Below are 27,995 nucleotides of genomic sequence, written 5' to 3'. Positions count from 1 at the left end.
TTGATTTATGGGGCTGTGGGTCAGAGAGACAGTGCCTCCTTCCTGCCTTATCGTGGGGCCTGTGAACAAAGCAGCTTGCTGCTGCCGATAGGAAACCATTAACCCCTGCGAAAGCGGATGTACGATACCTGCGCTTTGTGCTCAGCGCACTGAATTCTTTTAAACAAGGGAAATGCTTCATCTTTCACACCCCACCCACACGAGGGATAGAAAGGACAGGAGAGCAGATCCAGGAGCGAAAGAGTCACTCTCAGGAACGTCATCTTTCGTTGTGATGTGAAGTCAGGTAAACTTAATTCTTATACACAGTTGATCTGGTGCCATGATCTTGTGCTTCTATTATTGTGGATTGGTGGGAGAGATTTATGAATTCAGGTTCTGTCTTCATCTCTGAGAATGCAAAGGGATTTCATGAATTGGATGGGTGAAAGGATCCAGGAACTTAAATCTAGGAGGTGGGACTCTGGGATTTCTCCTCGCTCCTATGGAACATTGTGTCACACTTGTCCCCACTTTTATATAAGCAGCAAGAAGTTTTAGTGGGGTTAATTTTCTTGGGGTTGATTTTCTTTTATGGGGTTCATGTTCTTGTAGTGAGAGACTTGTGGGGGGTGCTAGTCTATGGCTTAATGGCAGGTCCATTGTCAGCGTGTCCCTCCCCCATCCCGTATGCTGGTAGCTGGATTGGCAAACTGCCATTTTAAATTTTCCACAGTGCCCCTGATTGTAGCATCTCTTTGCAGGAAATTTAAAGTGACAGCTCCTATTTTGTGCTGAGAAATATTGGGGGGGGGGGGGTATAGTGGCAGTAGCCCCATTCACATAACAAAAACTACCAAAGAGATACCAGTATTTTCAAAAGTAGGAGGTCCATGGATTGGCTTTTGAAAAACAGGGGCCTGCAGTACTTAGCTAATTGGAACCACTGCTCTACTTGGTTACAAAACACTACTGTTTGATCATAGAACTGGAAGGGACCCTGAGAATCATCTAGTCCAACCCTCTGGAATGCAGGAATATGCAGGTGTCCAAAGCCACAACCTGGTCCTTGGCATTATCAGCACCACATTCTCACCAGCTGAGCTATCCAGTTGCTGTGTTGCACAGCTTCACACCGACTGAAGCCCTTAGTAACTGAGAGGTGAAAACTTTTGTATAGGGTTAAGGCACCCTGCATTAAAATGGGGGGGGGGGGGAGTGAGAGGAAATAAACAATTAAAGTAGGAACAGGACTGGCATTAAAAGGCAATTCAGAGAATCTTTTCAAGAGCTAATTAAGAGGCCATTCTTACCATTCTACCATGGCTGAGTATCCACCATACATTTAAAGCACATTCTCATCCCCGAAGAATCATGGAAACTGCAGCTTACTCTGCACAGAACTGAAATTCCCAGCACCCTTAACAAATTACAGTTCCTAGGATTATTTGGCATGGGGTGTATTTTAAATGTATAGTGTGTGTAAAGCCTAAATTCAACAGGAAGCAATGAAACAGCAGAAGCTGCAAGCAGGAAGCTTTTATTTAAAGACTCATTAGCTCTGAACTATTGCTTTGCCTGTCCGCTCTAGGCAGGCTGGCTCAACAAACATGTTTTATGTATTTTTTTTTTAAATTCCCATAAATTTGGTTGGAAGGCAGCTGCAGGACAAAATACTGGATAATGTTGTTTGGGTGTTCTGTCAAAACTGAGTGAATAAAGGACAGCAACTGCAGCTTAAATCCCTTGCCTGTTTGTATGAGTCATTAAGTTGAGGCACCTACTTTGTGCCTCAACTATCGCTGGCAAGTGGCCCTCAGAGAGTGGCCCAAGGTGGAGATGAACCTTTGCACTACAGAACAACTGCTTGTTGCATATTTCTCACACACACACACACACACACACACACTATATATCATCTATCTTTATAGATATTATCTATCTATCTATCTATCTATCAATCAATCAATCAATCAATCACCACTCCACCTACGCACACGCATCCCACTTGCACGTGACCACATTTATGTGGGTCACTGTGGAATAAATAGATTGACTTCACCTTGCTCGGAGCTGCTGCCCAGAAATTGCTCAGGGCTGCTGCCAGAGTAAGGGAAGGAGGCCTTTGGTTGCCCTCTGTGGCCAGCTGCCATCACCACGCACACTGGCTTCCCTCAGGTAGGCAGGCAAGCTCAGGACAGGCTGCGCAGCTGCCCTGTGCAATTTCCAGGGTGACCACTCCTTATTTAGATGGAATATGCATAGGTTGGTCTACGAAGAACACGTACCTACGAAGGTTATGTTGGAGAGATGCTGACAAGAAGGATGGTGAGGAATTCCAAGGGGACTGAGACGAAGACAAGTCAGCTTTGTTTGTTTGAGAGTCTGGGGCTCTAGAAACTGCCTCCCTGTGATGGTTTTTATGAGCTGAGCAAATCCCACCGGGAACATCGTCTGCTTTGTGTGGCTGTGCACTCACTCTCTGCAGTGAGTTGCGGGAGCAGTATTGCTTCCTCTTGCAACAGCTGCTTGGACACTCCTGCAACTTTCACTTTTCCAGGGCCCGGCAAACTGGAAAGCACAAATGTCACACTTCTGGAGTTGGTGGGGACACTGCCACCTTCTTCTCCAGTCTGAGCAGCATTCTGAAAGCCATATGTACCGGCCCCTAATGGAACCACAGACTCCCAGCTACAAGACACATGTTGCAGCCTGTCCGTGAGAAGCCCTTTGTTTGCAATAGAGGAGGAAGATCCGATTCTCACTTCCTGAGCCACAGGACTGTCTTTTCCCTGCTTGGTTCTCTCTCAGCTGCATCCGTACAATGCATCTGAAGCACAATACTTCCCCTGTAGAATCCTGGAAACTGTAGTTTGTTAAGGATGATGGGAATTATGGCACTGTGGGGAGAGCAGTAATGTGCTTTAAATGTCTGGTGTACATGCAGTGGTGGCTATGATATGGTTCAGGTTTTTTTGTTTTCCTTTTTTTGCTGAGGCAGAAAGATCTCAAAAGCAAGTAAACTGACCATTGAAATAATATACTGTTAGCAACTGTGTGTGGCTTGGCATAGGTGTAGCAGTTAGAGAGGTGTGGGAAACCTGTGGCGCTCCATATGTTGCTTCCATCATCTCCCATCATCCTGGCCACTGCTTGGACCCGTGCCTAGAAAGCTAGAGTCAAGAAGAAGTGTGGATGGACCTAAGTGTTGTTGTGTCTCAGCCTCACCATAGGATGGTTGGGAGGATAAAACAGGGAGGGAGCCACAACCTCTATAGAGGAAGAGTGGGATATAAATGTAATGAATAAGCAAGATGTTTTGGGACAGAGAAGAAGGACTAACTCCAAGAGGGAAAGGCCTAATCTTCAATGCATATTTAAATTATCTTATGGAATTCATTGCCAGTGTATGTATATTATGACCTTTGTAGCACTAGGAAGAAAAGCCTGGATTTATAATCCAATGGTTGCTAGGAATTTCCTGTACATTCCTGCAAAACTAAGGGCTTGTCAATGATAATAATAATAATAATAATAATAATAATAATAATGGGATTGGGGGAGAATTTCAACTCAGCTTGAACCTACTTAATTTGCACTTTCTGAAATAATCTGAGAACTGAAACACAGACTTTCTTTGAAATTTGCACTTCCCTGAATTTTACAGTGCAGTACTCCAGCCAACTAGTGTGCACAAGAATGCATATACTGGGCTAAAATGCACTCGTTAGTGAAAAATGCATACTAGAATTATAGGGGAAATTGCATTGCAAAATTGCATACAAACAGGTAAATAATAGGAGGAAATTAACACTAAAATGCTGGTAGATTTTCTTGAGGACTTTTTCATTTTTAAAGAAATTACAAACTAATGTGGGAATGTGGAGAACTGAACTTAAGAAAAATGTGAAAATGTGAGAGAGAAACCAAAATGGACAGATCTACCCATCACTAGTGATAGAACATCTGCTTTGCAGGCAGAAGGTCATTCGCTGGCATCTTCAGGAAGAGCTTGGACAGAACAGAACCCCAGAGAGCCCCTGACAGTCAGTGTAGTTATCCTGAGCTAGATGGACCAATGTTCAGTATTGGCCCGCTTCCGATGTTCAACATTCTTAGTTCACTAATATTTCATCATGTATATGATGATTCAACCAGTTGATTACAGCAGATGTGCCTAAGCGGACTGGCATCTTCTCTGCTCTAAAATGTATATTTATATTTGTGTGTTCAGCCTCTCAGTGTTGTGCACCTTCATAGGTGACAACTCAGAGCTCCTTCTGACGCTTCACGGCTATCCTGTTCTGATGAGATGCTTGCAGGACGGCGGCTACTGGAAGGGTTCCACCTCCGCCAGAGCACACCATCGCTGGACAATCCCTCTGGCGCTGTTATGCTGCAGGCCCTCTACAACTACCAGTATAAGTCTGAGGATGGGAGGCAGGTGACCATTGAAGAAGGTGAGATCTTCCAGCTTATGCACAAGGCCAATGAGGACTGGTGGCAGGTGCGACGGCTTGGTCAGCCCAAGCAGAAGCGACCCATCTTTGTGCCTGCCACCTACATGATTGAAGTGCCCCCTGGCACAAGGACAGCCCGCCTGGAAAATACTACACAGCATCCTGGCATCAACACAGAGCAAGATGGTGGCACAGGTGAGTTTTTGGGGCAGGACCAAACAATGAGAAGCCAGGCTGGCATGCCAATTGTAGACATATTGTTGACAAAACTGCTAGAATTTAAATAGAAATGTAACACATCTCACCATAGTGGGGAAGAATTTGACCTGTGTGTCTGCCCATTCAGCTGTCCAAGCGTTGTTGGCGATGGGAAATTTTAGGCCCTTGCTCTCCCTTCTTATTGGTCTTTATATTTAAGCTAGACTTGGACTGGACAGTCACATAAAGGGCACCTTAAAAGAGAGGACTCTCCTCTGACACACCTTTAAAAGAGGACTGTCACCCTTATTGGGGTGGTTTGCAGGACCTTCCCTAGTGAGGACTGTGAAGCAGTTACACATTCCCCACAGCCATGGCATTGCTCTCCTGAGAAGCCCTCCTCTCTGGGGTGATGGGAGCTGGAGTCCAATGCATCTGGAGGGCACCATGCTGGGGCCTCAATATATGGGCAGGCTCATGTGGGAAGAGGCAACCAGGAACAAGCAGAAGGGCAGGCAAGTGGACAGGGAAGCCAGCAGATTGTGAGGGGAGCAGCCAGGGCTGGGGCTTGGTGAGAGTGCCCAGCTTTGCCTGCAAAAGGTTCTGGGTTCAATCCCCAGGTGGGGCTGTGCAAGATCCCTATCTGAAACCCCTGAGAGCCACTGCCAGCCACTAGAGACCAGAGCTCTTCCCCCATTATTTCAATTAGCCTAGGGAATGGTCAGAGATGATGGAAGTAGTAGCCCAACAACATCTGGGAAACCAAAGCTGAAGACAGCTGGACCAATGGTTTGTTTCCATATTAAGCCTCACATTGGCTGCAGCATGGAGATAGAGAATCTGACAATTGTTCCAGCAAAGACCCTGAGCAGGAAGCATTGATAGCTCAGTTTAGGTCACAAGGAACCAATGGTCTATCAGCAGTGGGGTGGAGGGAGAAGTGAAATCACAACAGAACCAGGGAGGACAACGCTGTTCCTACCCCCTCCTCCTCTGCAGCCTCTGGTAGATCACCACAAGAGATTCCTGGTTGGAGCCTTGGCTGGAAGAATGTTGACCCATTGATGGCTATTGGGCCCAGTCCTGCAATAGGCGGCTGATGGGACACATTAGGCATGCTCTCCTGAGAGACTATGTGTGCACATGCTAGCATAAGGAAACTTCGTGGCTAGAACTAGGGATGTGGTACTCAGTGGCCGCTGTTTAGGAAGTCCACAAGCACGACATGAGGGCAGCAGCTCCCTTGCCACTTGTGCTTCCTAAAAACTGGTCTTCATAGGGAACTGCCTCCAACTGCGAAGGTGGAAAGCCCCCAGTCACAGACCTGTGAGCAGCAGCACCTGTCCCCCAGCACCCGACCCTTTTCATGTGTTTCTGACCCTGCCATTTCCCTCATCCTTCTAGCTCACTTGGAAGTGCTGTCTTACTCTCTGGTAGACCTCTGCATGGAACCACACACCCCGCCTTTCCACCACGTCAGCCTCATGTCCTGCCACAGCCTCCCTCTGCATTCCCGTCCCTCGTCTCTGGGCAGGAGTCGCAGCGCATGTGGCTTGTCCCAAACTGGTGACGCAAGGCAGGAGCAGAGTTCAGAGGAGCAGGTAAGGTGGCCTCTGTCCTGTCTCAAACCTTTTCACATAATTAAGGTGTGTGAGGTGTGGGGAATAACTATGTGAACTCAGAAGCAGGGCTTCAAGGCCTCAGACCGCTCCTGTCCCCTGAACCCTGCATTGGATGGCAGACCCTTCTGATGGCTTTAACCATCTTTAACCCAGACATGGACTAGTCCAGGGGTAGTCAACCTTTTTATACCTACCGCCCATTAATGCAGCTTTCTTGATGGAAAAATTTCCTTACCGCCCCCCAGTGCTCAATGGAAGGAGGATTCAACTTGTGCCATAGAACCCCACACCGCCCACCTAGAATCCTGAAACACCCACTGGTGGGCGGGAGGGACCAGGCTGACAACCCTGACTAGACAGTTCTTCAAACAGAGTAATGTCCGCTATGACATGTGGGGAACCTTGGGATTCTCCCTAAGCCACACCCCTCACAAGCCCTGCTTTGTGTACACACACACACACACACACACACACACGTATGTGTTTTGGCTTGGCTGGAATGTGTCCTTCAACCCTTGCAGGCCTGGATGGAGGAAAGAGAAGGGCGTGTGAATTTGTGCAGAAACATGCTTTTAAAAAAGGGGGAAAGGTAAAAAATTTTAAAAGCATGCTTTTAAAAAAGGGGGAAAGGTAAAATTTACATTACTTGCTGCCCCTGCTTTTGCTTCTGGACCCACCCAGCTCTGGGACCAGAACATTTCTTACTGTCAGAAAGTCCTTCCTGTTGTTTTGTTGGAATCTCCTTTCTTGTAACTAGAAGCCATTGGTTCGAGTCCTGCCCTCCAGAGCAGGAGAAAGCAAGCTTGCTCCATCTTCCATGGGACAGCCCTTTAGACACTGGGAGATGGCTATCATATCTTGTTAGAATAGAAACTCAAATGAAAAAGCAGCTGCTCCTTGGTGGTGCAACACCCCCCCCCCAGGCTGACTTAGCCCTCTGAGGCCTGGGCAAGTGTACCTGGCTGCCCACATCCTGCACAGCCCTGGGTCTCAGGCTGAAAAGGTTTTCCTGCCTCTGGTCTATAAAGAAGGACATGTGGCCATCCTGCTCCTCAGCTGCAATCCCAGTGAAAATCCCACTTCTCCTGCTACTGCTGGGGTTTTTTATCACCAATTGTGGTGGGCAGGACAGGTGGGGGGGAGGGATTTTTGTTGGGCTCACAGCTGGGGAGGAAAGGGTTAATCCTTTCCCTACTGCTTTCCGGTCCTTACTTTTAAGCAAACAGAAACCACAGTTGTGGTTGCAGCAGCAGCAGCATGGTACATGTAGGCCTAGTCAGCCGTTTGTACAGTAAAAGCAGTTTCAGGGTTTCCATTCAGTGTCTCTTACTAATTACTAAGGGAGCATTGGCCAGTGTCTCAAACAAGAGAATACAGTGGTACCTCAGGTTAAGAACTTAATTCGTTCTGGAGGTCCGTTCTTAACCTGAGACTGTTCTTAACCTGAGATGCCACTTTAGCTAATGGGGCCTCCCACTGCCGCTGCACCACCGCAGCGTGATTTCTGTTCTCATCCTGAAGCAAATTTCTTAACCCAAGGTACTATTTCTGGGTTAGTGGAGTCTGTAACCTGAAGTGTCTGTAACCCAAGGTACCACTGTATCTCTAAATGGTAAAATACCACTGTGCTAGGGTTGAGGCAGACTTTTAACTGCACACTTTCTTATATCTATTTAATAAGCTTTATATGCTGCTTAATCAAAAAGAAACCTATTAGAATCACAGAGTATGAATTGAATAATAGAATCACAGAATCTTAGAGATGAAAGGGACCCCAAGGGTCATCCAGTCCAACCCCCTGCAATGCAGGAATCTTTTGCCCAATGTGGGGCTGGAACCCATAACCTTGAGGTTAAGAGTCTCATGCTCTACCGAAAAGGAGGTGTGTGTTTCATAGAATAATAGAACTGTAGTGTTGGAAGAGATCCTGGGGATCATCCAGTCCAACCCCCTGCAGTGCAGGACCTACGGACTGAACCATCGACTACCGGGATAGTGTTAGATTCCTGGGTGGTCACAGCAGCACACATCTGAACACGCTGCACCCACTTCCCCTTTTGGCCCTTTCCCTGGGAGGCTGCTGGTCTTGCCCACACAGGAAGTGGGGAAGCCAGTGGGAGGGCCGGCAGCGCCTCAGGGTGTGCCTCTGAGCTGCACTCCTGACCCAGGCGCTGACAGCAGTGAGTACCGGGAGGGGGAGCTGGGGCCGGGTTGCAACTCACTGTGGGGAGGTGGGCATCAGCAAAGGCCTTTGGAACAGGCAGTTTGGGAGGGGGGGTGGTCAAATAAGGAAAGCGCTTGGGGGAGGCATACGCAGAGCAAAAGGAGGCGTTGTGGAGAGCAGAGGCTCTCTGAACTGCTAAAGGAATCATTGGAAAGCCCAGCAATGAAGCAAGTGTTTTCAGCTTCCTCTTGAGCAATGGGTGGGTGGAGGGAAGATTGAGATGGGCCTCTCCAGCAAAGTCAAGGCTTAGGACCTCTCTGGAACGGGGCAGAGTTTGTGATGGTCCATGGATGGGGGTTCAGGTGGATTCTGTTGGTAGGATTGGTGTGACTCCACCCCACGGCTCTGGCCGTCCACATGTACTTCTCACATTTAGTTGCATTTTGAGGATAAAATGGGGGTTGTTGTTGTTGTTTAGTTATTTAGTCGTGTCCGACTCTTCGTGGCCCCCTGGACCAGAGCATGCCAGGCACTCCTGTCTTCCACTGCCTCCCGCAGTTTGGTCAAACTCATGCTAGTAGCTTCGAGAACACTGTCCCACCATCTCGCCCTCTGTCGTCCCCTTCTCCTTGCGCCCTCCATCTTTCCCAGCATCAGGGTCTTTTCCAGGGAGTCTTCTCTTCTCATGAGGTGGCCAAAGTCTTGGAGCCTCAGCTTCACGATCTGTCCTTCCAGTGAGCACTCAGGGCTGATTTCCTTCAGAATGGAGAGGTTGGAGCTTCTTGCAGGCCATGGGAGTCTGCGTAACTTTGGTTATTAGGTGGGGTAAAAATATTTCTGCTATTAGTAAAAGGCTCCACATTGTAGGATGGGGATGAATGTAAACTCCAGATTGGAGACGTCTGAGGATTACAGACCTAGATATGGCAGGTGATAGTTCGTTCCTATGATCGAGGCAAGGTGGCTGCTCTGTCGCAGTGCAGTATCCGCTGAACGGCTGTGTCTTCGCAATGGCTGTGTCCCATGATTAGTTGGTGTTGCTGAAGAGTAGGATCATTTATTCATTTTGAAAACGTCTAAACTGCACCTTCATCTTTTTAAAGTCTCCACATGGACTCCAGTGTGGTTCAAAAAAAAGTCAAAACATCAATGCAATATTAAAACAAACATTTAAAAAGAAGATAAAAACAGTATTTTTAAAAATCTGAGAAGGGTTCTGGTGCCCCATATGTCACTTGCCTTAGGTCAGGAGGACACAACTCGTGACCTGGGACCAGGACAGGCAGGTTTCAGGCTTGTAGGACCTGGTGTAAAAACCATACCCTTAGAATTAAAGCATTCTGATCCCAGGAATTAGTTTTTGTTTTTTAAAATGTATTTTTATTAAAGATTTCTTGGTTTACAAAAGTATGTTCAATGTCTCTTTTTTCAAGTTACATTTTCTACAGATCAGTTTCATTTGTTGAGACATTAGTGTTACATTAGGAAGAAAAAGGGGGAAAGGTGGAGGGGGCCCTGGTGGGTGGGGGTGGGGTCGGGTGGCGATGTTTCTATTTTACTTAACGTATGTGTTGGGTTTTGCTTCGCTTGTGCATGTTCTCTTTGCTATTCGCTTGTGTTCTTTTGGTGTTGAGAGAGGTTGGGTTTGATTGTTCAATTGTGGTTGGCTGTGGTGAACTTTGTTTTCGTGTGTGAGTGGGGTGGGTGGGTGTTTTTGAATCAGGTTAGCCATTGATTTGTATGCTGTTGGTGGATTCTTGTCATTGTCTTGTTGGGTTGTGTATGTGATAAAGGGGAGCCATACCCAGGGTGAAGGCATCTTCTTCTATTTGTCCCTGTGTCAGATTCAATTTATTGGTTAATTTTTCTAGTAGGGCTGTTTCCCATGCTATTTGGTACCATTGGTCCATGCTTATTCCTGACAGGTCTCTCCAGTGTCTGGTTATGGTGTTTCTGGTTGCTGAGAGTAGGTGGGTTATGAGTTCTTTGTGAAGTGAATGGGCATTATTGTCTTGGAAGATGTTTAATAGGGCTAGTTCTGGGGTTATTTCTAATACTTGCTTAGTTATTTTGCATAGGTCTTTTATGGCTATTGTCCCGAATAATTGGATTTTGGGGCATTCCCACCGCATGTGGAGGTATGTGCCTGTGGAGGTACACCCTCTCCAGCATTTTGGTGAGGTTCCTGGGCATATTAATGCTAGTTTTCTTGGTGTTAGGTACCACCTGTAGGTGAGTTTTAGAGTGAGTTCTTTCCTTTTCGTTGATATGGATTTAAAGGCAGGGTTTAGACCATATTCTGGTCCACTGAGTGGAGTTAATCTCATAGCCTATGTCTTCCTCCCATTGTTTTTTGATTACGTCTAGGGGGTTCATGGGGTTTTGGAGTAGTATTTTGTATATTGCGGATACCATCCCTTTGCTGTGTCCCTTTGTTGTTAGGAGGAGATTTTCGAAGGTTGTCAGAGGCCTAGTTGCTGCTGATTTTACTACTGGATTGTTTAAGAGGGCATGTAATTAGTGGTGTGTTAACCAGGGCATTTGGGTGTCTCCTAGTTTGTCTTGTATTTCTTGTGTTGACAAAGGTTTTTTATTTTTATAGAAGTCTATTAGACGATATAAGCCTTTGGTTTGCCAGGTTTTTATCTGGGGGTTTTGTGCTGCATGGTGGAATAATGGGTGGTACGCCAGGGGGATTAGTGGGGATGGGGTTGGGGACAGTTTGCCTATTTCTGCTTTCCATGCTTTGAGCATGGTCTGTGTGTACCTGTTAAGTGTTGTGGGAATTTTCCTTAGTTTGTTTGGGAGGAGTGGGTATGCTGTGGTGCAGGTATTTTCGATTGTGTCCCTCTCTAGGTGTATCCATTGTTTTGTCTCATCTTCTAGTGTATATATGGGATTATGTGGTGTATTTGGTATGTAATATGCTTCTATGTTGGGGATTCCCCATCCTCCCTCTGAGGAGGGAAGGTGCAGGTATTTGGGGCTTATTCTTATTTTTTTGTGTGAGAAGATAAATAAGTGTAGTTTTTTTCTGCCATTTTCGGAGTTGGGTTGGGGGAATTGGGAGGGTTTGGAATAGGTAGGTTAGTTTTGGGAGGGTGATCATTTTGATCATGGCTATTTGTCTGAGAAAGTGAAGTTTATGTTGTTCCATCTCTTTAGGTCTTTGTTAATTTGTTACTACAAGGAGTTGTATTTGTGGAGGTATAATTTATTGAGGTTTCTGGTCATTTGTACCCCTAGGTATCTGAACTTGGTGTGGCGAAGTTTTATGTTGGTGACGTTAGTGAGTTCTTTTTGGGTGCGAGGAGCGGTGTCGAAGCACATAGCATCCGATTTTGCAAAATTTACCTGTAGGCCCGACACAGTTGCAAATGTGTTCAGTTCTCTGATTAGGGAGGTTGCTGTGTTTATGGGGTCAGGTGTTGTGACCATTAGGTCATCTGCAAAGAGCCCTAATTTATAGGTTCTGCCTTTTGATTTCCACTCCCTTGATGTCTGTGGCTGCTCGGATTCAGATTTCTAAAAGTTCCAGAGTCAAGATGAATAAGAAGGGAGACAGTGGGCATCCTTGTTTTGTGCCTCTTTGGATTGCTTTGGATTGCTTTGGATTGCTGTATCATAAAGATATAGAGTCCATATTGTTAGTCCTGCATTTTGCTGAGGCTTGCGAGTATATCATAGCTGTCAACCTTCCCTTTTTTTGCGGAAAATTCCCTTATTCCAGCGCCGTTTCCTGCTGCTTCCTGCTGCTATCCCGGATTGTTAGATATCCCGTAGACTGTCACCAGGACAGGTGAGGCTGCTGATCCCTTATTTTCGAGGCTGCTGATCCCTTATTTTCAAATCTGAAATTTGACAGCTATGGAGCATATTTGTTTGAGAATTTGTAGGAAGTTGGGGCCAAATTTCATGTTAGTTAGTACTGCTAGTAGGTATTTCCACTCTAAGCAGTTAAAGGCTTTGAGGATGTCTAGGGACATAATTCTCAGTGGGAGTTTGGTTGCCTTGCTGTGTTTGATCAGGTTCAGTAGTTTCCTGATGGGGTCTGTTATATTGCGACCAGGGACAAAGCCAGTCTGGTCTGGGGCTATTAACTTGCGTAGGAAGATTTTTAGGCGGTTGGTCAAGATTGATGTGAATATCTTGTAGTCTTGGTTTAATAATGAGATTGGGTGGTATGATTCTACTTTGAGGCTGTCTTTCAGTGGTTTGGGGATGGAGACTATTTTGGAGTAGGTCCAGGTTTTGGGGATGCCCCCCCCCTTTTATGATGTCATTGAATAGGCGGGTCATGTAGGGCATCAGGGGTTCTTTGAATTTCCTATAAAATTCTGCTGTAAAGCCGCCTGGGCCTGGGGCTTTGTGTGGCTTCAGGTTTTTGAGGACCATATCTATTTCCTCTGGGGTGATAGGACTGTCCATGAATTCCTGTTCCTCATCAGTTCAGGAATTAGTTTTGAGTACCAGAACTAAGTGGAGCCTTCTGCACAAAAATCCATTCCTGGTTACTCCAAAACTTTTTTTTTATCTTGGCAGCATAATTCAGGGTGTGTTAATTTTGCCACATACACACCATGCATTTAAAGCACTATGATGCCATTTTAAACACCCCCAAAGAATTATGGGAGCTGTAGTTTGTTAAGGGTGCTGAGAGATGTTTAAAAAACCCACACACCTTCCCTTCCCAGAGCTACAATTTCCAGAGTGGTTTAAAATTCAATCCCTCTTCACAAGGATCTCTAAAAATTGTAGCTCTGGGAGGAGAAGAGGGTGGCTTCTAATAAGTCTCCGGACCCTTAACAAGCTAGAGCTCCCAGGATACTTTGGGGGAAGCCATGATGGTTTAAAGTGGTATGATACTGCTTTAAATGTATTGTGTGATGAGGCCTTTGTTGTTGCTATTGTTAACCAGTTGGGAGAGGCCTCAAATCTTCTTGATCACCCAAATATCTATCAGTAGATCTGCCTTCTTCTCAACCCTGATCTAGGGGTTGGAAAATGTTTATTTTTGAAGTTAAGTTATCCAGAGCTCTTTATTGGGTTCACCATAAAAATCCCATGCTATGGAGGCTTCCTCTCACGTGTTCTGCATTCCACAATAAGGTGAAACTGCCTCCTCTTAATATACGAAAAAATGAGCATTCCTGTTTTCTTCTGACAGATGTTGGGTGATACTCACCTGCCTCCCCACCATCCCGTTGGGGAAAAGACCCCAATTTACTGCAACCTGGAGGAGATGAAGCAACCAGCAAGAATGCCCCCGAGCCCTCGCAGCCCCCCACTGCAGGTGCTGGACACCTGGGAGCACCACATAGATTCTGGTTCCCTGCGCAGTTACTATTACAAGCCAGCGACGGGAGAGAAGTCATGGAAACCACCGCGAAGGAGCCAAGAGATGGTGAGGCTGCTGCTGGTTCTTACCAGTGACTGCCATCGAGATTTGAACCCAGGTCTCCCAAGTCCCAGCTGAGAACTATTAAGCACTACACCACATAGGGTCCCCATGTCCGTTATTGGGGGGGCTCACCTGTTGGGGAGCCCTGCAGACAGGTACTTGCTGACACCTCCCCCCCCAACAGGCTGCCTCCGTCTGAAGCCCCTTTCTTCCTGGCACCCTCTCCCTGGGCCGCTGCCGGAGGAATTCTGCAATAATTACTTCTAACGAACTAGGAGTCCTGGCCAAGGGGAAGGAGCCAGCCTGCCAGTGCCAGCTAATCTCCCAAGCTGGCTCTCCCCTTTCCCCACGCCCCACTGCCACGTTCGTTTCTCCTCCACCAGGAGAGCTTGTTCCTGTAGGTCTTGTTAGGACCATCAGCAGCAGAGGGTCAGGGCAGGACAGATTGGGGGCGGGTGGGTCAGGAGGACGGAGGGCTGTTGCTTATGTGAGAGAGGAGGTTTGAAAGAAATAGCAGGGGGCCCCTGGGGATTAAGATTCTGGAATTGCTGAGCCTGGGGTGGGGAGGGGGAAGGGCAGCCTCTTTTAATTGGAAGCTGTCCGGTTCTCTAGATAGTAGCTTCTCTTACACCCACCCACCCACCCCGCACTTTATCCTTCCCTCCCACCTTCTGTGTTTCTGCATTTTTTGCAGCGCTTGATACAGGCAGAGGGACACAGCCCCTCAGCCCCTGTAGACCCTCCTCTGGGCGAAACACTGGACAAAGACCCAGACGGAGCAGAGAGGGGGGAGCTGGAGGCTGCGAGTCAGGGTCTCCGGACCAGGGACAAGAAGCTGACCTACACCAAGTCCATGGTGCTGCCAGAGACGCAGGTGCCCAAGGTAAGTCACCTGGGGGGGCTGGGGGGCAACTGTGTGCCCCAGAGAGGAGGAATTAGGTGCATTTGGTAGTGAATGGAGGCTGTGTGCACACCAGACATTTAGAGAAATCCCTCCCACTGCAAGAATCCTGGGAACTGCAGTATACCTATCACAGACTACAATTCCTAGGATTCCTTGGGGGGGGGTGTTGGTCAGTACGCAGCCTTGCGTTACTCTGTGTGTGTCTGGAGCTGCAGGTGTGAGGACGGGAGGGGCAGGGCAATGGTGTAGAATGTGTTTGGACCAGAGCTTGCCCAAGACATTTGGCTGCGTGAGGCAGAGTGCAAATGGCTTTGCCTCCCCTCCAAACCACGTCAAGTAAAGGTGCAAAAGTAACCAATTTTGGCACCTGAAGCAGAAATTCCTCTCCCCGTTCCCTGGCAGAGAAAAAGACAATAAAATATAGGGTGCTATCCAAACTTTGTGAGTAGACCCACCAAAATTAGTGGACTTGAGGTCATTGATTTTAGTTGGTCTACTCTGAGAAGGACCAACATTGGATATCACCCATAATAAATAAAATAAGCAGCTGTTTGCCACCCCTTCGTTTCATCCAAAATCAGCTGTCGGGGGCAGTCGTTTCCCTTTGCCTAATGGCAGGGCTGGCCCTGGACTTGATACACCAAAGAGGTTGGGAGACTCACTTCTTCTGTGTCTCTCTCCTTCCAGGGAAGTCATCGCCGGAACCTTTCGCAACACAGTTGTGAGGCCTGGCTAGAGGAATACCCTGCACCTTCGGGATCTGCCAATGGTTCCCCCACAGACAGCCCTGACCTGCTGCATGTAAGTGTGGTGGTTAGAGTGTGTGAAGCTCACTGGGTGACCCTGGGGCCGGCCGGCCTCACAGGATTGTTGTGAGGATAATAGGGAGGGGGCCATCTATATACCACCTTGAGCTCCCTGGAGGAAAAGCTAGATATAAATATAATTGAACAAAGAAAGCTCCCCTCCTCCCCACTGGAAAGGATCTGGTGCAGTGAGCACCCCAAGTTTAGGGCTGACAGGTCAGGCAGGCGTCTTTCTCAGTTTTGGGGTGGGGTAGGGTGCTCTTATAAGAAGGGAGCCCTGTGGGATCAGGCCAATGGCACCGTTGGTCCTGGACTATATACCTGTGAACCAGATGTCTGTGGGAAACTTGCAGGCAAGAGCCGATTGAAGTCAAAAGTGCAGCCCAGGCAATGGACTCCCCAATAATAATAGGAATAATAGCGCAGGACAAAGAAGGAGAACACGGTTTGCTGCCGGCGGTGTGGCTTGGAGGGTGAATGAAGCAAAGGGGCGACAGGGAGTGGAATCCAGGCTTTGGAAAAATAAAGTTTTGCAGGGTGGGCTAGGGAGACCCAGTGTGGTATCTAATCCTAAACACCAACAATAAAATCATATATAAAACCAGCTCCAGTGCAGAACCTCTTAAAAGGCTTGTTGGAAAAGGAATGTCTTCAGTAGTCATCTGAGAAGGCAATAGAGTGAGCGCCTGTCTGATATGTGATGGAGAGATGCAGGTTAAGCTCTGTTGAGAAACAGAGGCTATTGGGGAGTATCCTGCAACTCATAAAAGGTCAGAGGGTTTGCCCATGGTGTTTGCTGATGCTGATGCTTCTTCGCTGCAGATGGTGGAGAAAACCGGACAGCTGAACAAAACCAAGATTGCAGAAGGAGGACGAAAACTCAGGTACCTCGCTGGCATCCCCCTGCAGTGGGAAGATGCTCAAGGAGGGGTGCTTCCCCCTATTCCTTTTGGCGGAATCTGGGCAGCCCTTGGTCCTCCAGTCTTCATGCTAACCTGACTGATTGCTCAGTTCCAGCTGGATAGCAGTTCACAGCTGAAGGGGTTTTGACAAGCAATGTCCTGGCTGTGAATGGACAAAAGGGCTGTCAGTGGGTAATTGGGCCTTTTTTCAGCTTACTGTCACAGCTCAGGAAGGGGCCCAGCCAACCTAGGAGGAAATAAAGCAGATCTGAGCCTGGTTTCTCTCCATCAGGGGAGAAGTTTGGTAGGGCAGAGGAAGCAAGCTTGTGGGAAATGGGACACGTGGAGTTTGGAGTATCTAAATAACCTGATGGGCAATACAATATCATGACGATGACTGTGGAAGGCCCCAGTTCAATCCCTGGCACTTCCAGGTAAGGCTGGGAGAGATTCCAGTCTGAATCCCCGTAGAGCTGCTGCCAGTCAGTGTAGACTGCATTATAGTGACCAGTAGTCTTGCTCAGTGTAAGGCAGCTTCCTGTGTTCCTAACTACAGCTCAGGGTCTTCAAAAAGTGGGCAGCAATGACAGCAGTTGGTCTTAAGGCAGGGCTGTGGTGATACTTGTGGCCTCCAGAGTTGCTGGGCTCCAGTGCCCATCCTCCATCACCGGCCATGCTGGCTGCAGCTGATGGGAGATGGAATCCAGCAACATCCAGAGGGCCACAAGTTCTTCAGCTGTGACCTAGGGGGAATTCTTTCTCCTTCCCTCAGGCTCAAAATAGGATATTGAGTTAGTTCCGGAGAACAGGAAATAGGTAAAGAAAGTCTCACCTGATGCCTTGTTGACATCCATTTGTCTGGAGAGATAATGGAGTCCGCCCCTAGGGGTGAAGTCAAACAGCTGCATTAGCAGCACTGAAGTGACACCCTTGGGGCGCGAGCCTGGGCAGTGTGTGTGGAGGTTTTGGGCTGCCCGGATGACAAGACTCGCTGATGTGGTCCAAAGGAAAGCAGAGCAAGACATTTGGCACCAGCTTGGCTGCAGGAGTTGCTGGAAGGAGGCGTACAAGGTGCCATCCAACCACCTTAGGGACTCGACACAGGATGTGTGTAGGGTTTATTCCTTAGCCTTTTATTCTCGCAAGGCAGTGGAGGGTTAGGATCAGAGTTTTCCGTCTCCTAGATGAGCTACCTTCCCACGTTGACAAGCCCCATCCTTCTACGTCGCGTGCAGAAGCTGCCTTCTTGAAGGGAAGGGAAGGGAAGGGAAGGGAAGGGAAGGGAAGGGAAGGGAAGGGAAGGGAAGGGAAGGGAGGGGAAGTGTAGCCTGAAGGCATAAAGTAGGTTCTGGGAGTGACAGCATCAGAGCAAGATAAAATGATGTCTCTCATATGAAGTCTGAAAATGCAGGAAAGCCACTGGCTGCTTTCAATGCAATGTTGAGGTGGGTTCATTTATATAACTGCAGTGCTTATTCCAACCAATTAATGCAATCAATATAACATGCCTGAATGTGGGAGCATTTGTTTTCATCCTTTTGTGTATGTGCTCAGAATATGCGTGCTGTCAGATTCATCCCCATTCATCTCACCCTGCTTCTCTCACCCCCCCCCCCCCGCAGAAAGTGTTGGGCATCTTCGTGGCTGGTGTTGGCTGGGAACAGTCTCATGTTCTACAAGGACCCCAAGGTGGCAGCTGGATGGGTGAGTGGGGCAAGCAAGGCTCAATGTGGAAGGTGAAGGAGGAAGGAAGAACTGATTGTGCTCAACAGCAGAAGCCTCCTGTGTCCCTTTCCCAGCTTGACACAGTGTCGAGTGAAGTTGTGGAGAACCAGCTAACTCCCTCTCCTCTCTTCCTGCAGACTCCAGCCAGTAGCCGGCCTGAAAGCAGTGTGGATTTGCGTGGGGCCCGCATTGACTGGGCCAGGGACTTGTCCAGTAAGCGGAATGTCATCCATGTAAGCGTGTGAATGCTCAGGAAATGAACCTTGACCTGTGGGATACCTGGGGTCAGATGTCACATTGCCAAGAACTGAACCCTTTTTGCTCCTACTGTGGCTTTGTTTGCTCTTCTCACTTAAGAACACAGAGTTGACCTTTAATGGTCCCGTGTTGGCCTGCAATAGAGAAGCAGCTAAAGAAGGGCCACTGCATGTGCTGTTCATGGAGAAGAGAGGGGATAATTTCCAGACACGTGGATTGTCTCTGCTGGGAAGTGGATGGTGAGAATCTGCTCAAGGGCACATTCTCAAGAGTTAGTCAACTCCTCACTCATAACTAAATTCCGTCTCTGGGATTGGAGGTGGTGGGAGACTGCTATTGCAGGAGCTTGTTGGCTTCTTAAGACCCATCTTGGTGGTCACTGTATGAAAGAGGACTAGTTGGGCCTCTAACCTGACCCAGCAGGGCTCTTATTATGTCCAGTGGCTCCTCATACACATTTCCTTTGAAATGCAAGACAATGTATTCTAGGAAAACACAGGGTTACACGGAGCCGTTGCCTCATCCAGTCTGTCTTCTCTCCTTTTGCCCTCTGTTCTTCTTAGTTCCGCACCGTGACAGGCAACGAGTATCTCCTGCAATCCGGCAGTGAGGCTGTCAGCCAAGACTGGTACCAGGCAATCAGAGGGGTCATCCGCAGGCTGGTGAGTGAGGCAAACTAAAAAGCTTAAGCTGCCCTCAATTCTTCCTCCTCCTCAAAGTTAGAAATGCTTGAGGTTTTCTTCAGTCTGCATTTTTTTTAATGAACCATTCTCATTCGCACTTCCTGGGACTGAAACATGGATTGGAATGCAGTTATTATTGGAATGCAGTTATTGCAATAGTTTTCAGCTGAAAAAGCAAATTACCAATATTATATTTTATGTTAAAATATGTACAAAATACATTTTAGAATAAAGCTGTATTAAAATAGTACAAAACTGTGTATTTTGCAGGAAAACACATTAAAAATGGATTTGTGGTTTTTTAAAAACAAAAAAAAATAAATAAAGCTTGATGTGGGTACAGGGACTTAGGACCAAACCTAATAAATCTAACTCCATTGGAGATATGACCCATGGTGTCAGAGAAGGATTGGTACACGACAGAAGCGACAGCCAGGAAAGGCTAATGGCATCACAGCTGACCCCTCCCCCCCTTCCCAGACCCAGGGCTTTTAAGGGGTCAGTTGCAAAGCTGAAAGTGTGGTTGAGGAAGACTGGAATTAAATGAAATGCCAACTGGAAGATTATGTGGGTCAGGGTTGCATCACCATGACAAGTCACTGACCAGCCCAATCTAGGTCTCCATACCAGTGAAACACCACATTTTGCATTTGGGATAAATTATAAATTAAATGCATTTGCCTGCTTTGCCCCTACTTTGCCCCACCCCTCCTGGCTTCACCTGCCTCTCTTCCCCACTGCAGGATCAGGAGAATCCTCTGGATGAGCCGCTTCTGTATCCACTCTGCCGGTCCAACAGTGCTGAACTGGTGGACCTCAGTGCTGATGATGACGAGGAGCCAGGTGCTCTGAAGAACGAGGCGCAGGCAGGTCTGTGCCAAGCCAATCTGGGTGTGGGGAATGCTAGGAGAGTTGCTTAAATCAAGCTGCCTTGGCCTAGGTGGGGGAGCTGGGACAACTGAGCTTCAGCTGCCTTAACTTCTTCTCCCTGCCCATCTCCCAGCACCCTCAAGTCCGGACAGAGCCTACAAGAAACGGGTCAAGAGCAAGCTGAGGCGGTTCATAGCCAAACGGCCGCCACTGCGGAGTTTGCAGGAAAAGGGACTGATCCGAGGTGACTACCCAAACCATCTTAGGTGGTGTGTGAATGGTGGACTTTTAGAGGTATTGTAGAGTTGGCATCGCGATGCACTTGCTCATAATGCGTCATGTGGGAACCCCTTGAAAAGGCAAAATAAGTCCCCATAATTGTGACCGGCATGGCTGCAATAGATGGGTGTAAATTTTGGTGTGGCTGTTGTGAACATGAAGTGTACCAGGAGCCAACATGGTGCCCTCCAGATGCAGTTCTCTCCTCTGGATGATACCCAGCTCTACCTCTCCTCCAAATCAGAACCAGTGAAGGCAGTGAAGGTCCTGTGCGAGTGTCTGGAAGCAGTTGGAGGATGGATGGCGGCTAATGGATTGAGGTTGAATCCTGACAAGACAGAAGTACTGTTTTGGGGGGACAGGAGGCGGGTGGGTGTGGAGGACTCCCTGGTCCTGAATGGGGTAACTGTGCCCCTGAAGGACTAGGTGTGCAGCCTGGGAGTCATTTTGGACTCACAGCTGTCCATGGAGGCACAGGTCAATTCTGTATCCAGGGCAGCTGTCTACCAGCTCCATCTGGTACGGCAGCTGAGACCCTATCTGCCCGCAGAATGTCTCGCCAGAGTGGTGCATGCTCTAGTCCTCTCCCGCTTGGACTACTGCAATGCGCTCTACGTGGGGCTACATTTGAAGGTGATCCACAAACAACAACTAATCCAGAATGCAGCAGCTAGACTGGTGACTGGGGGCAGCCGCTGAGACCATATAACACCAGTCTTGAAAGACCTACATTGGCTCCCAGTACGTTTCCGAGCACAACTCAAAATGTTGGTGTTGACCTTTAAAGCCCTAAACGGCCTCAGTCCAGTATACCTGAAGGAGCGTCTCCACCCCCATCGTTCTGCCTGGACACTGAGGTCCAATGCTGAGGGCCTTCTGGCGGTTCCCCCACTACGAGAAGTGAGGTTACAGGGAACCAGGCAGAGGGCCTTCTTGGTAGTGGCGCCCTCCCTGTGGAACATCCTCCCTTCAGAGGTCAAGGAAGTAAACAACTACCTGACTTTTAAAAGACACCTGAAGGCAGATTCCCTGTTTAGGGAAGTTTTTAATGTCTGATGTTTTATCGTGTTTTTACTATTCTGTTGGGAGCCGCCCAGAGTGGCTGGGGAAACCCAGCCAGATGGGTGGGGTATTATTATTATTATTAATATTATTATTATTATTATTTCCCCAGACCAGGTCTTTGGTTGCCGGCTAGAAGCCTTGTGCCAGCGGGAAGGGGGCACCGTCCCACGTTTTGTCCAGCAGTGTGTGGAAGCTGTGGAACAGAGAGGTACGCTGTGCTCAGCATTCCTTCCCCATGAGGCCTCGCCTGGGCTGGGAACTGGCCCTTCCCCCGGGGACCCTGGGAGTAGCCTTCTGCCCTCACTTTGCCCAGTTCCATTGGGGGTCCATGAGATTTCACAGAAGGGTCTCTCCTCTGCTTTTCAGGACTGGATGTAGATGGAATCTACAGGGTCAGTGGGAACTTGGCTGTTATTCAAAAGCTGAGATTCATAGTTGACCGTGGTGAGTAATTACAGTGATAAATGGAAATGGGGGGAACTTGCAGAGAAAGGAGCTGCTGGGTCTCAAAGCCATCTGTTATTTGCGCTTTTACTTTTGTGATGGTACAGGAAGCATTTGAAAAACGGGGGCCAGTTTGAAAAGTACTTTTCAGCCTATTTAATACCAACATACATTTTTTTTCTCCCTGTCTTGGGGGTGGAGAACAGGTCTCTAGTTTTGTTTCCACAGTGGTTCAGCTGTAGAACAGCCAGAGGACAGAAGCCACCTATTGGCTGGCGCCTAGAAGGTAACCAATACACACATGCCTGCTGCCTCAGAGCAGTATTGCAGCTGCTTTTGCAATTATTTTTAATAAGGCAAAAGGCAAACCTATGAATGTAAACATACTGCTTTAATATGTGTATAAATCATAGAGCTGAATCATAAGAAGGACAAGGCTGATAGCTGCTGATATGTATCTATGTCAGACATGCTGTGAAGACAGGATTGCCAAAGGCCTTGTTCCTCTTACTGGTGCCCTCAGTAACCATTGCATTGTCTTGCAGAGCGGGCAGTGACCTCAGATGGGCGCTACGTCTTCCCTGAGCAAGGTAATGTTGGGTGCTTGCTTCTTTGCACTTTTGTTTCTGTGAGCTCAAGACCACAGAATGAGAAACACAATACAAGTAAGGCAGAGATGGAAGCTTCTTATGGGGCCAACCTGTGCCTTGAATGCAGGATGCAGTTCTCCAGAGTTGCAGAACAACAGAGCTGGAAGGGATCTAGTCCAACCCCCATTCAGTGCAGGACATGTAATGCAGGGAGTAACTACCACACCCTTGACAGGTGGCTGCCCAGCCTCTACTTAAATAGCTCCACCATCTCCCAAGGCAGTCTGTCTCATTGTCAGTCAGCTCTTATACAGTGGTACCTCGGTCGCTGAATGTAATCCATTCCGGAAGACTGTTCGACTTCTGAAACGTTCAGCAACCAAGGCGCAATGGGTGGTCGGCAAATTCCATTGAGAAAAATGAAGAAACGTGCCTCAGAAGCCATTCGACTACTGAGGTGCGTTCAAAAATGGAAGCATTCACTTCTGGGTTTTCGGTGTTTGGGTTCCAAATTGTTTGGCTTCTGAGACACCCAAAAACCGAGGTTCCACCGTATATAGTTAGCATGCTTCTCCTAAGTATAGGGAAATACACCTCCCTGCAATGGCCACAAAATTGTCCTTTTCTCTGCAGCGACACAGGATTAATCTCCTCCCTCTCTGTGACAGCCTTTCAGACATTTGAAAGACAGCTGGGACGTCTGCCTATCTTTACCTTTCTCTAGGCTAAACATACCCATCTCTTTCAAGTGTTCCTCACAGGCCTCGCTTTTCTTTACCATTCTTGTCAGGACACACTCCAACGGTTCAATGTCCTTTTAAAAATGTGCTGCCCAGAACTGGATGCAGTACTCCAAAGGTGGCCTGGCCAGTGCAGAATTAGAGTGGAACAATTGCTTCTTGTGACCTGGGCACAATGGTTCCTTCAGGCAGACTTTTCTGACTCCTCCTTTGCCCGTCTTCAGCAGCTCTGCTGTCTTATTTCTCCCTTTCTAGAGGAGAAGCTGCGCCTCAGTGACCCCCAGTGGGACGATGTGCATGTGGTCACAGGGGCCCTCAAGCTGTTCTTCCGGGAGCTGCCTGAGCCACTGATTCCCTACAGCCTCTTTGATGAATTTGTGGCTTGTGTCAGTAAGTGCAATTCCTCTCCTTGCCTTTTGGCTTTGGTTCCCCATAGCTAAAGGAATGACCTAAAGCAGGCATGTCCAACTTTCAAGAGAATGAGATCTACTCCCACTGTAAAAAACTGGCAGCAGTGATCTACCAAAGTTGAGCTTTTTTTAGGGAGCCCAAGTTGTGTTTTTTTTTTGGGGGGGGCCCTCCCGAGATCTACCACAGACCCCCTGCGATCTATCAGTAGATCATGATCTGCCTGTTGGACATCCCTGACCTAAAGGAATGACATCCCATTTCCCTCACCCCGCCCCCAGTTAGCCAGTTAGTGGCTCGCATGCATAACATAGAGCTTGGGTGAAATGCAGGTAGAGAAGCAGAGATCACATCTCTTAGGGTAAAATACCTACCGCAGGAGCACATACATCAGTTGCCAACAATTTTCTCTGCAGCTGGGGGACGAAAAATGGCTCAGAGCAAGTATATACTGCCCTTTTCTGCAATCATTCACCTAGTAACTTCCTACTTTTTTGAGTAATTGAAACCCAAGGCCTTGGTTTTTACCAAGTAAGATCTGGGTTTGTAAAATTACGTTATGAGCAGTGTAATCATTGCAGAGTCATTTGCATTCTGTTGCTAAGATTAGCAGTCCTGTTTGTTTCACAAGATGAGCAAGACCCTCAAGCCATTTCCTGGTCTCTTGTGGCTCCTGATGATGCCTCTGGAAAGCTGGTGTCTCTGTAAGCAGGCCTGTTATCTCACCTCCTGCCCAATTAAGGAGTGGCTGGTTGCTTTTCCCTACGCAGAGTTGTCTGAACCCAAGGAAAAAGTATCCAAGCTTGCAGGACTGATCCAGAGCCTCCCCCAACCAAACCGGGACACACTGCATTATTTACTGGAGCATCTTCGCAAGTAAGGAAGCAGGATTAATGTACCATTAATGTACCATCCAACCCTATGTATTTTCTTATTCCACTTACTGGCATGTGCGGCATTGGTTACTAATATTAGGAGGAAGCTGTTAAGTATCTTGTTAAAAAACCTTGTTTAAAATCCCATTAAAACACTGACAGGCAATCAGTGTTTTATCGGTCATCAGTGGACTCGCAATTGTGTTGCATTGTGCACACACAATCATAGGATAGCAATTGCAGAGAAGAGGTATATTGTGGAAGCAACCTGGTATAATTCCAGCTCTCTTGCTTCTGCTATCAGCTCTACTCTGCAAGGCTATACTGAGTTTGGAAAGCTGGAGTATTTGGGAGCTAGCACTACATGACACAGTGGAGAGAAATAGAAGTTCCAGCTGATTGGAATCAGAATGTCCAAGGATGTCTTTTGTAGGTCGTAAAAAGTAGGAATGTTGGGCTTCAAATCTTAAATATTCCTTAGTGTGATGTGCAGAGAAAGAAGCATGTGTAAAATGTTTTCCTCTAGCCTGGATTATTACAACAAGCCCACATACAGACTAGGGAAATGACATTCCAATTCGGGGGATGTGACTTTCAAGCTGGTTGAGCACCATCTTTTTCTTTTTAGAACTCAAATCCAAAGCATATCCACATGCCTGCTTTGGCCATGGATGTGTTAGACAGAGGCCAGTGCATTATGATGGTTTTCTCTCTCTCTCCCTCCCTCCCCCCCCCTTCAGAGTGATGGAGCGCTCAGATATCAACCGGATGACGACACAGAACATTGGCATTGTCTTTGGTCCAACACTCCTGAGACACGAGCGAGATGCAACCAGCCTGGTGGAGGGCATGGTGTACCAGAACCAGGTGGTGGAGCTGCTCCTTACTGAATTCCCCAGCATCTTTGTGGCCCCAGGTGCTGAATGACATGGCTGGCACCTAAATCTCAGAGGCTGACGGTTTTATCTTGAAGGTGCACTAGATCGCAGATCATCTAGTCCTGGGGCAAAGCATTGGCTCTGAGCACCACTGACCTGGCATTTGCTATTAGACCAGTATCTCTTGGCATCAGCTTCTTGCGGTGTGGATTTCTAGGTGGCTTGGGCTCTGCAGGGTCATCTTCCAGGATCTTGAAACTGAGTCAAATTTAGACGCTGGTGCACCGTAGGGAAAGGTGTTCTCTACCTACCCCCACAAAGAACTATTTCAGATGCCTCAGATGAAGCTGAGACTGGCAGCACTTGGACCTAGGCCCACAGGGTCCAGCACGATTCCTTGAGTACGAATGTGAAAAGAGAAGGATGTCGAAAATAGACTCTCCATTAACCCCGCCCCTCTCACATCATCATTCAGCCAAGTTCTGCAGCTCATTCTCTTGAGCCGACAGTTACGTTTTCTCCACATGACTTGATGCCTCTGATGTGCAAGGCTCCTTTGCTCTGCTTTTGCCCCCTTCCTCATTTTGCCCTTGCAGTAAAGTCATGCGGTAAAGCGTACATCCTCTAGGACAGGAACAAGGAACCAACGCCTGTCTTAAGAGGCTTCTGGACCAGAGTTCCTATTGTCCCTGACCGTTGGCTATGCTGCCTGGGGCTGATAGGGTTTTGGAGTCCAGCATCTTCTGAAAGGAACCAGCTTCTCCATGCCTGCTCTAGGTGCCCTTCGTGACTCATTATGTTAAGGCACATCAGTACTTATTAATTAAAAGAAAAAAAGGTAAAACTACTTTGAAACTGCCATGGTTTCCTGCGAACAACCCTGGAAACTATAGCTTAATGAAGCTGTTGAATTTTCTGTACTGGAGATCCAGTACAGGTTTTTTTGGTCCAGAGCTATGATATTCCACTCTAATCCTGTGGCTCTCTGAATCGTTTGGGTCATAGCTTATGGCAGCCTTCCCCAATCTGTCACTCAAAATATGTTTTGGACTATCGCTCCTATCAGTTTCAGTCACCATGACCAAAGCCCAGGAACAATGGGAGTTATAGTCCAACAATCTCTGAAGTAAACCAGGTTGGGAAGGCTGGCTCATGGCATGCAAAGAGGTTTGCATTTAACAACTCATCTGGTAGCCCTAGTTGATCAAGAATCTCTTGTGGGCAAGTGAGCACACTGGCAGAAAAGGAATGGACCACTCCTTGCCTCCTCTGCCAACCTTAGCCATGGAGGAAGAAGGTTGGTGGAATGGAGAAAAAGTTATCCAGCCCACACAGTAGAAGTCCTTTTTTTGGGGGGATGAGTCTTAAAAGTTAGTAGCCAGCCTTTCCATGCCCACTATGGAGACAGTAGCTACTACCCTCAAAGCAAACACATTTTTTGTTTGTTTTGTTTCTGTTTTTATACGCTTTTGTGGACTTATTTACAAGGCTGGAACATGGTTCCTGGAACTTTTCATCTTGATTTTCTCAGTGACTTGTAATAGTTGAGGAAGGGAAGCATACAATAAAAAGAATTTCTGAGTGATCCATCCCCTCTCTACTGCACACGGCAGAATCAAACATATTGGAAACCTCAGTTTGGTGGGGGAGAAAAGCAGTTTCCAAATGGTTACAGGAAAAAACTATAGATCAGGGGTGAAGAACCTGTGGCCCTTCAGATGTTGTTAGACTCAAATTCCCAACAGCCCCAGCAGGAATTGCCAGTTGTCAGGGACAATGGGAACCAGGGGCAGCCCATCTCATTTCGCCACCCAAGGTGAAACGGGAATGTGCTGCACCTCACCTTACGCTGCCCAATTTGAAAAGGATCCATTATTGACCACCCAATCAGCTGCAGCTCTATATCACCTGCGATTCAGCTGGCTGGAAGGAGCTGTTTCAAGCAGCTTGTTGGAGCCATTCCCATCCAGAAATCTACTGAATAAGCAAAGGTTAATCAGTAGAAGATTGCCTACATTATTTTGGTCATAAGCCCACCATGGAAGCTCAGTGCATTTCCTAGATCAAGATCAACCCGTTCTCTTGGTTTTCAGTATGCTGAAGCTATAGCCCAAGTGAGAGTATGCGGTGCACAGTGGTGGCTGGCTGGGCACTTGTTACAGTCACTTACAAAGCTATCTCCCCCATTCTTGGAGCAGTTGGACGTGTTTTTAAAATATTTAAAAGTGACCAAGATGGATGCAAGGAAATAAGGAGGGAGAATCAGTTTGTATTAAGAAGTTTGTATTAAAATAATAATAATTAATCTGAGACCATGGATGCTGTAATGCATGATGAGAACCAAGGTTACATTAGGGAGGAGAAACATTTGGGGGCTAGAAGACCAAGGCTAAAAAGACAGGCTAGATGACTGCTAGGTGCAGTTCCTCAACTATATGAGTCTCTTTCAATGTGTATAAAAGGGACAGATTTGCTTCCCCTCCCTTAGGAAATATTTTCAATTTTCATTTTATTGTGTTTTTTCTCTTTAAAAAAAGAGAGGAAAAGATTTACAGGTAAAAAATACTCGCACACCTATATACAATCCATAAAAATACATGTCACTATGATATGCCTAGACATTTCCCCTACCACCCACCCTTTTGCTTTAATACTTTCCCCTTCCCATAGATGAAAAAATCACCTGGAAGGGACAGGCACTGGTCTGGCTTCCCAGCTAAAATACAAAAGGAAGATACAAAACA

General features: G+C 47.4%; 1 protein-coding gene across 3 annotated transcripts; it reads left to right on the top strand.

The window, feature by feature from the left end:
* The first annotated feature begins 2 nt into the window (after nucleotides 1-2).
* Nucleotides 3-26,836, top strand: ARHGAP9 (Rho GTPase activating protein 9). 3 transcript variants are annotated; one of them, XM_080990015.1, is made up of 18 exons: nucleotides 3-286; nucleotides 4,240-4,634; nucleotides 6,042-6,238; nucleotides 13,591-13,827; nucleotides 14,519-14,707; nucleotides 15,416-15,529; nucleotides 16,357-16,418; nucleotides 18,059-18,140; nucleotides 18,299-18,394; nucleotides 18,983-19,081; nucleotides 19,846-19,972; nucleotides 20,106-20,216; nucleotides 21,426-21,524; nucleotides 21,683-21,760; nucleotides 22,306-22,350; nucleotides 23,346-23,480; nucleotides 24,269-24,374; nucleotides 25,114-26,836. In XM_080990015.1, the coding sequence occupies exons 2-18, from the start codon at nucleotides 4,292-4,294 to the stop codon at nucleotides 25,298-25,300; spliced, it is 2,307 nt and encodes a 768-aa protein (XP_080846141.1). In that variant the 5' UTR covers nucleotides 3-286; nucleotides 4,240-4,291; the 3' UTR covers nucleotides 25,301-26,836. The 3 variants fall into 3 exon arrangements, with proteins under 3 accessions (XP_080846141.1, XP_080846140.1, XP_080846142.1); XM_080990014.1 differs by having other exon boundaries at nucleotides 4,214-4,634; XM_080990016.1 differs by lacking the exon at nucleotides 3-286 and having other exon boundaries at nucleotides 4,146-4,634.
* Nucleotides 26,837-27,995: the final 1,159 nt, after the last annotated feature.

Source organism: Podarcis pityusensis (genome assembly GCF_964106645.2).
Source record: "Podarcis pityusensis genome assembly, chromosome: 2".
NCBI lineage: Eukaryota > Metazoa > Chordata > Lepidosauria > Squamata > Lacertidae > Podarcis > Podarcis pityusensis.
This window is presented reverse-complemented; position numbering and strand designations above follow the sequence as displayed.

Coding starts and splice junctions, on each gene's coding strand:
- ARHGAP9 (XM_080990015.1), top strand. CDS start 4,292: ATGCTTGCAGGACGGCGGCTACTGGAAGGGTTCCACCTCCGCCAGAGC. Junction 4,635..6,041: donor AGAGCAAGATGGTGGCACAG/GTGAGTTTTTGG, acceptor TCATCCTTCTAG/CTCACTTGGAAGTGCTGTCT. Junction 21,761..22,305: donor GAGATTCATAGTTGACCGTG/GTGAGTAATTAC, acceptor ATTGTCTTGCAG/AGCGGGCAGTGACCTCAGAT.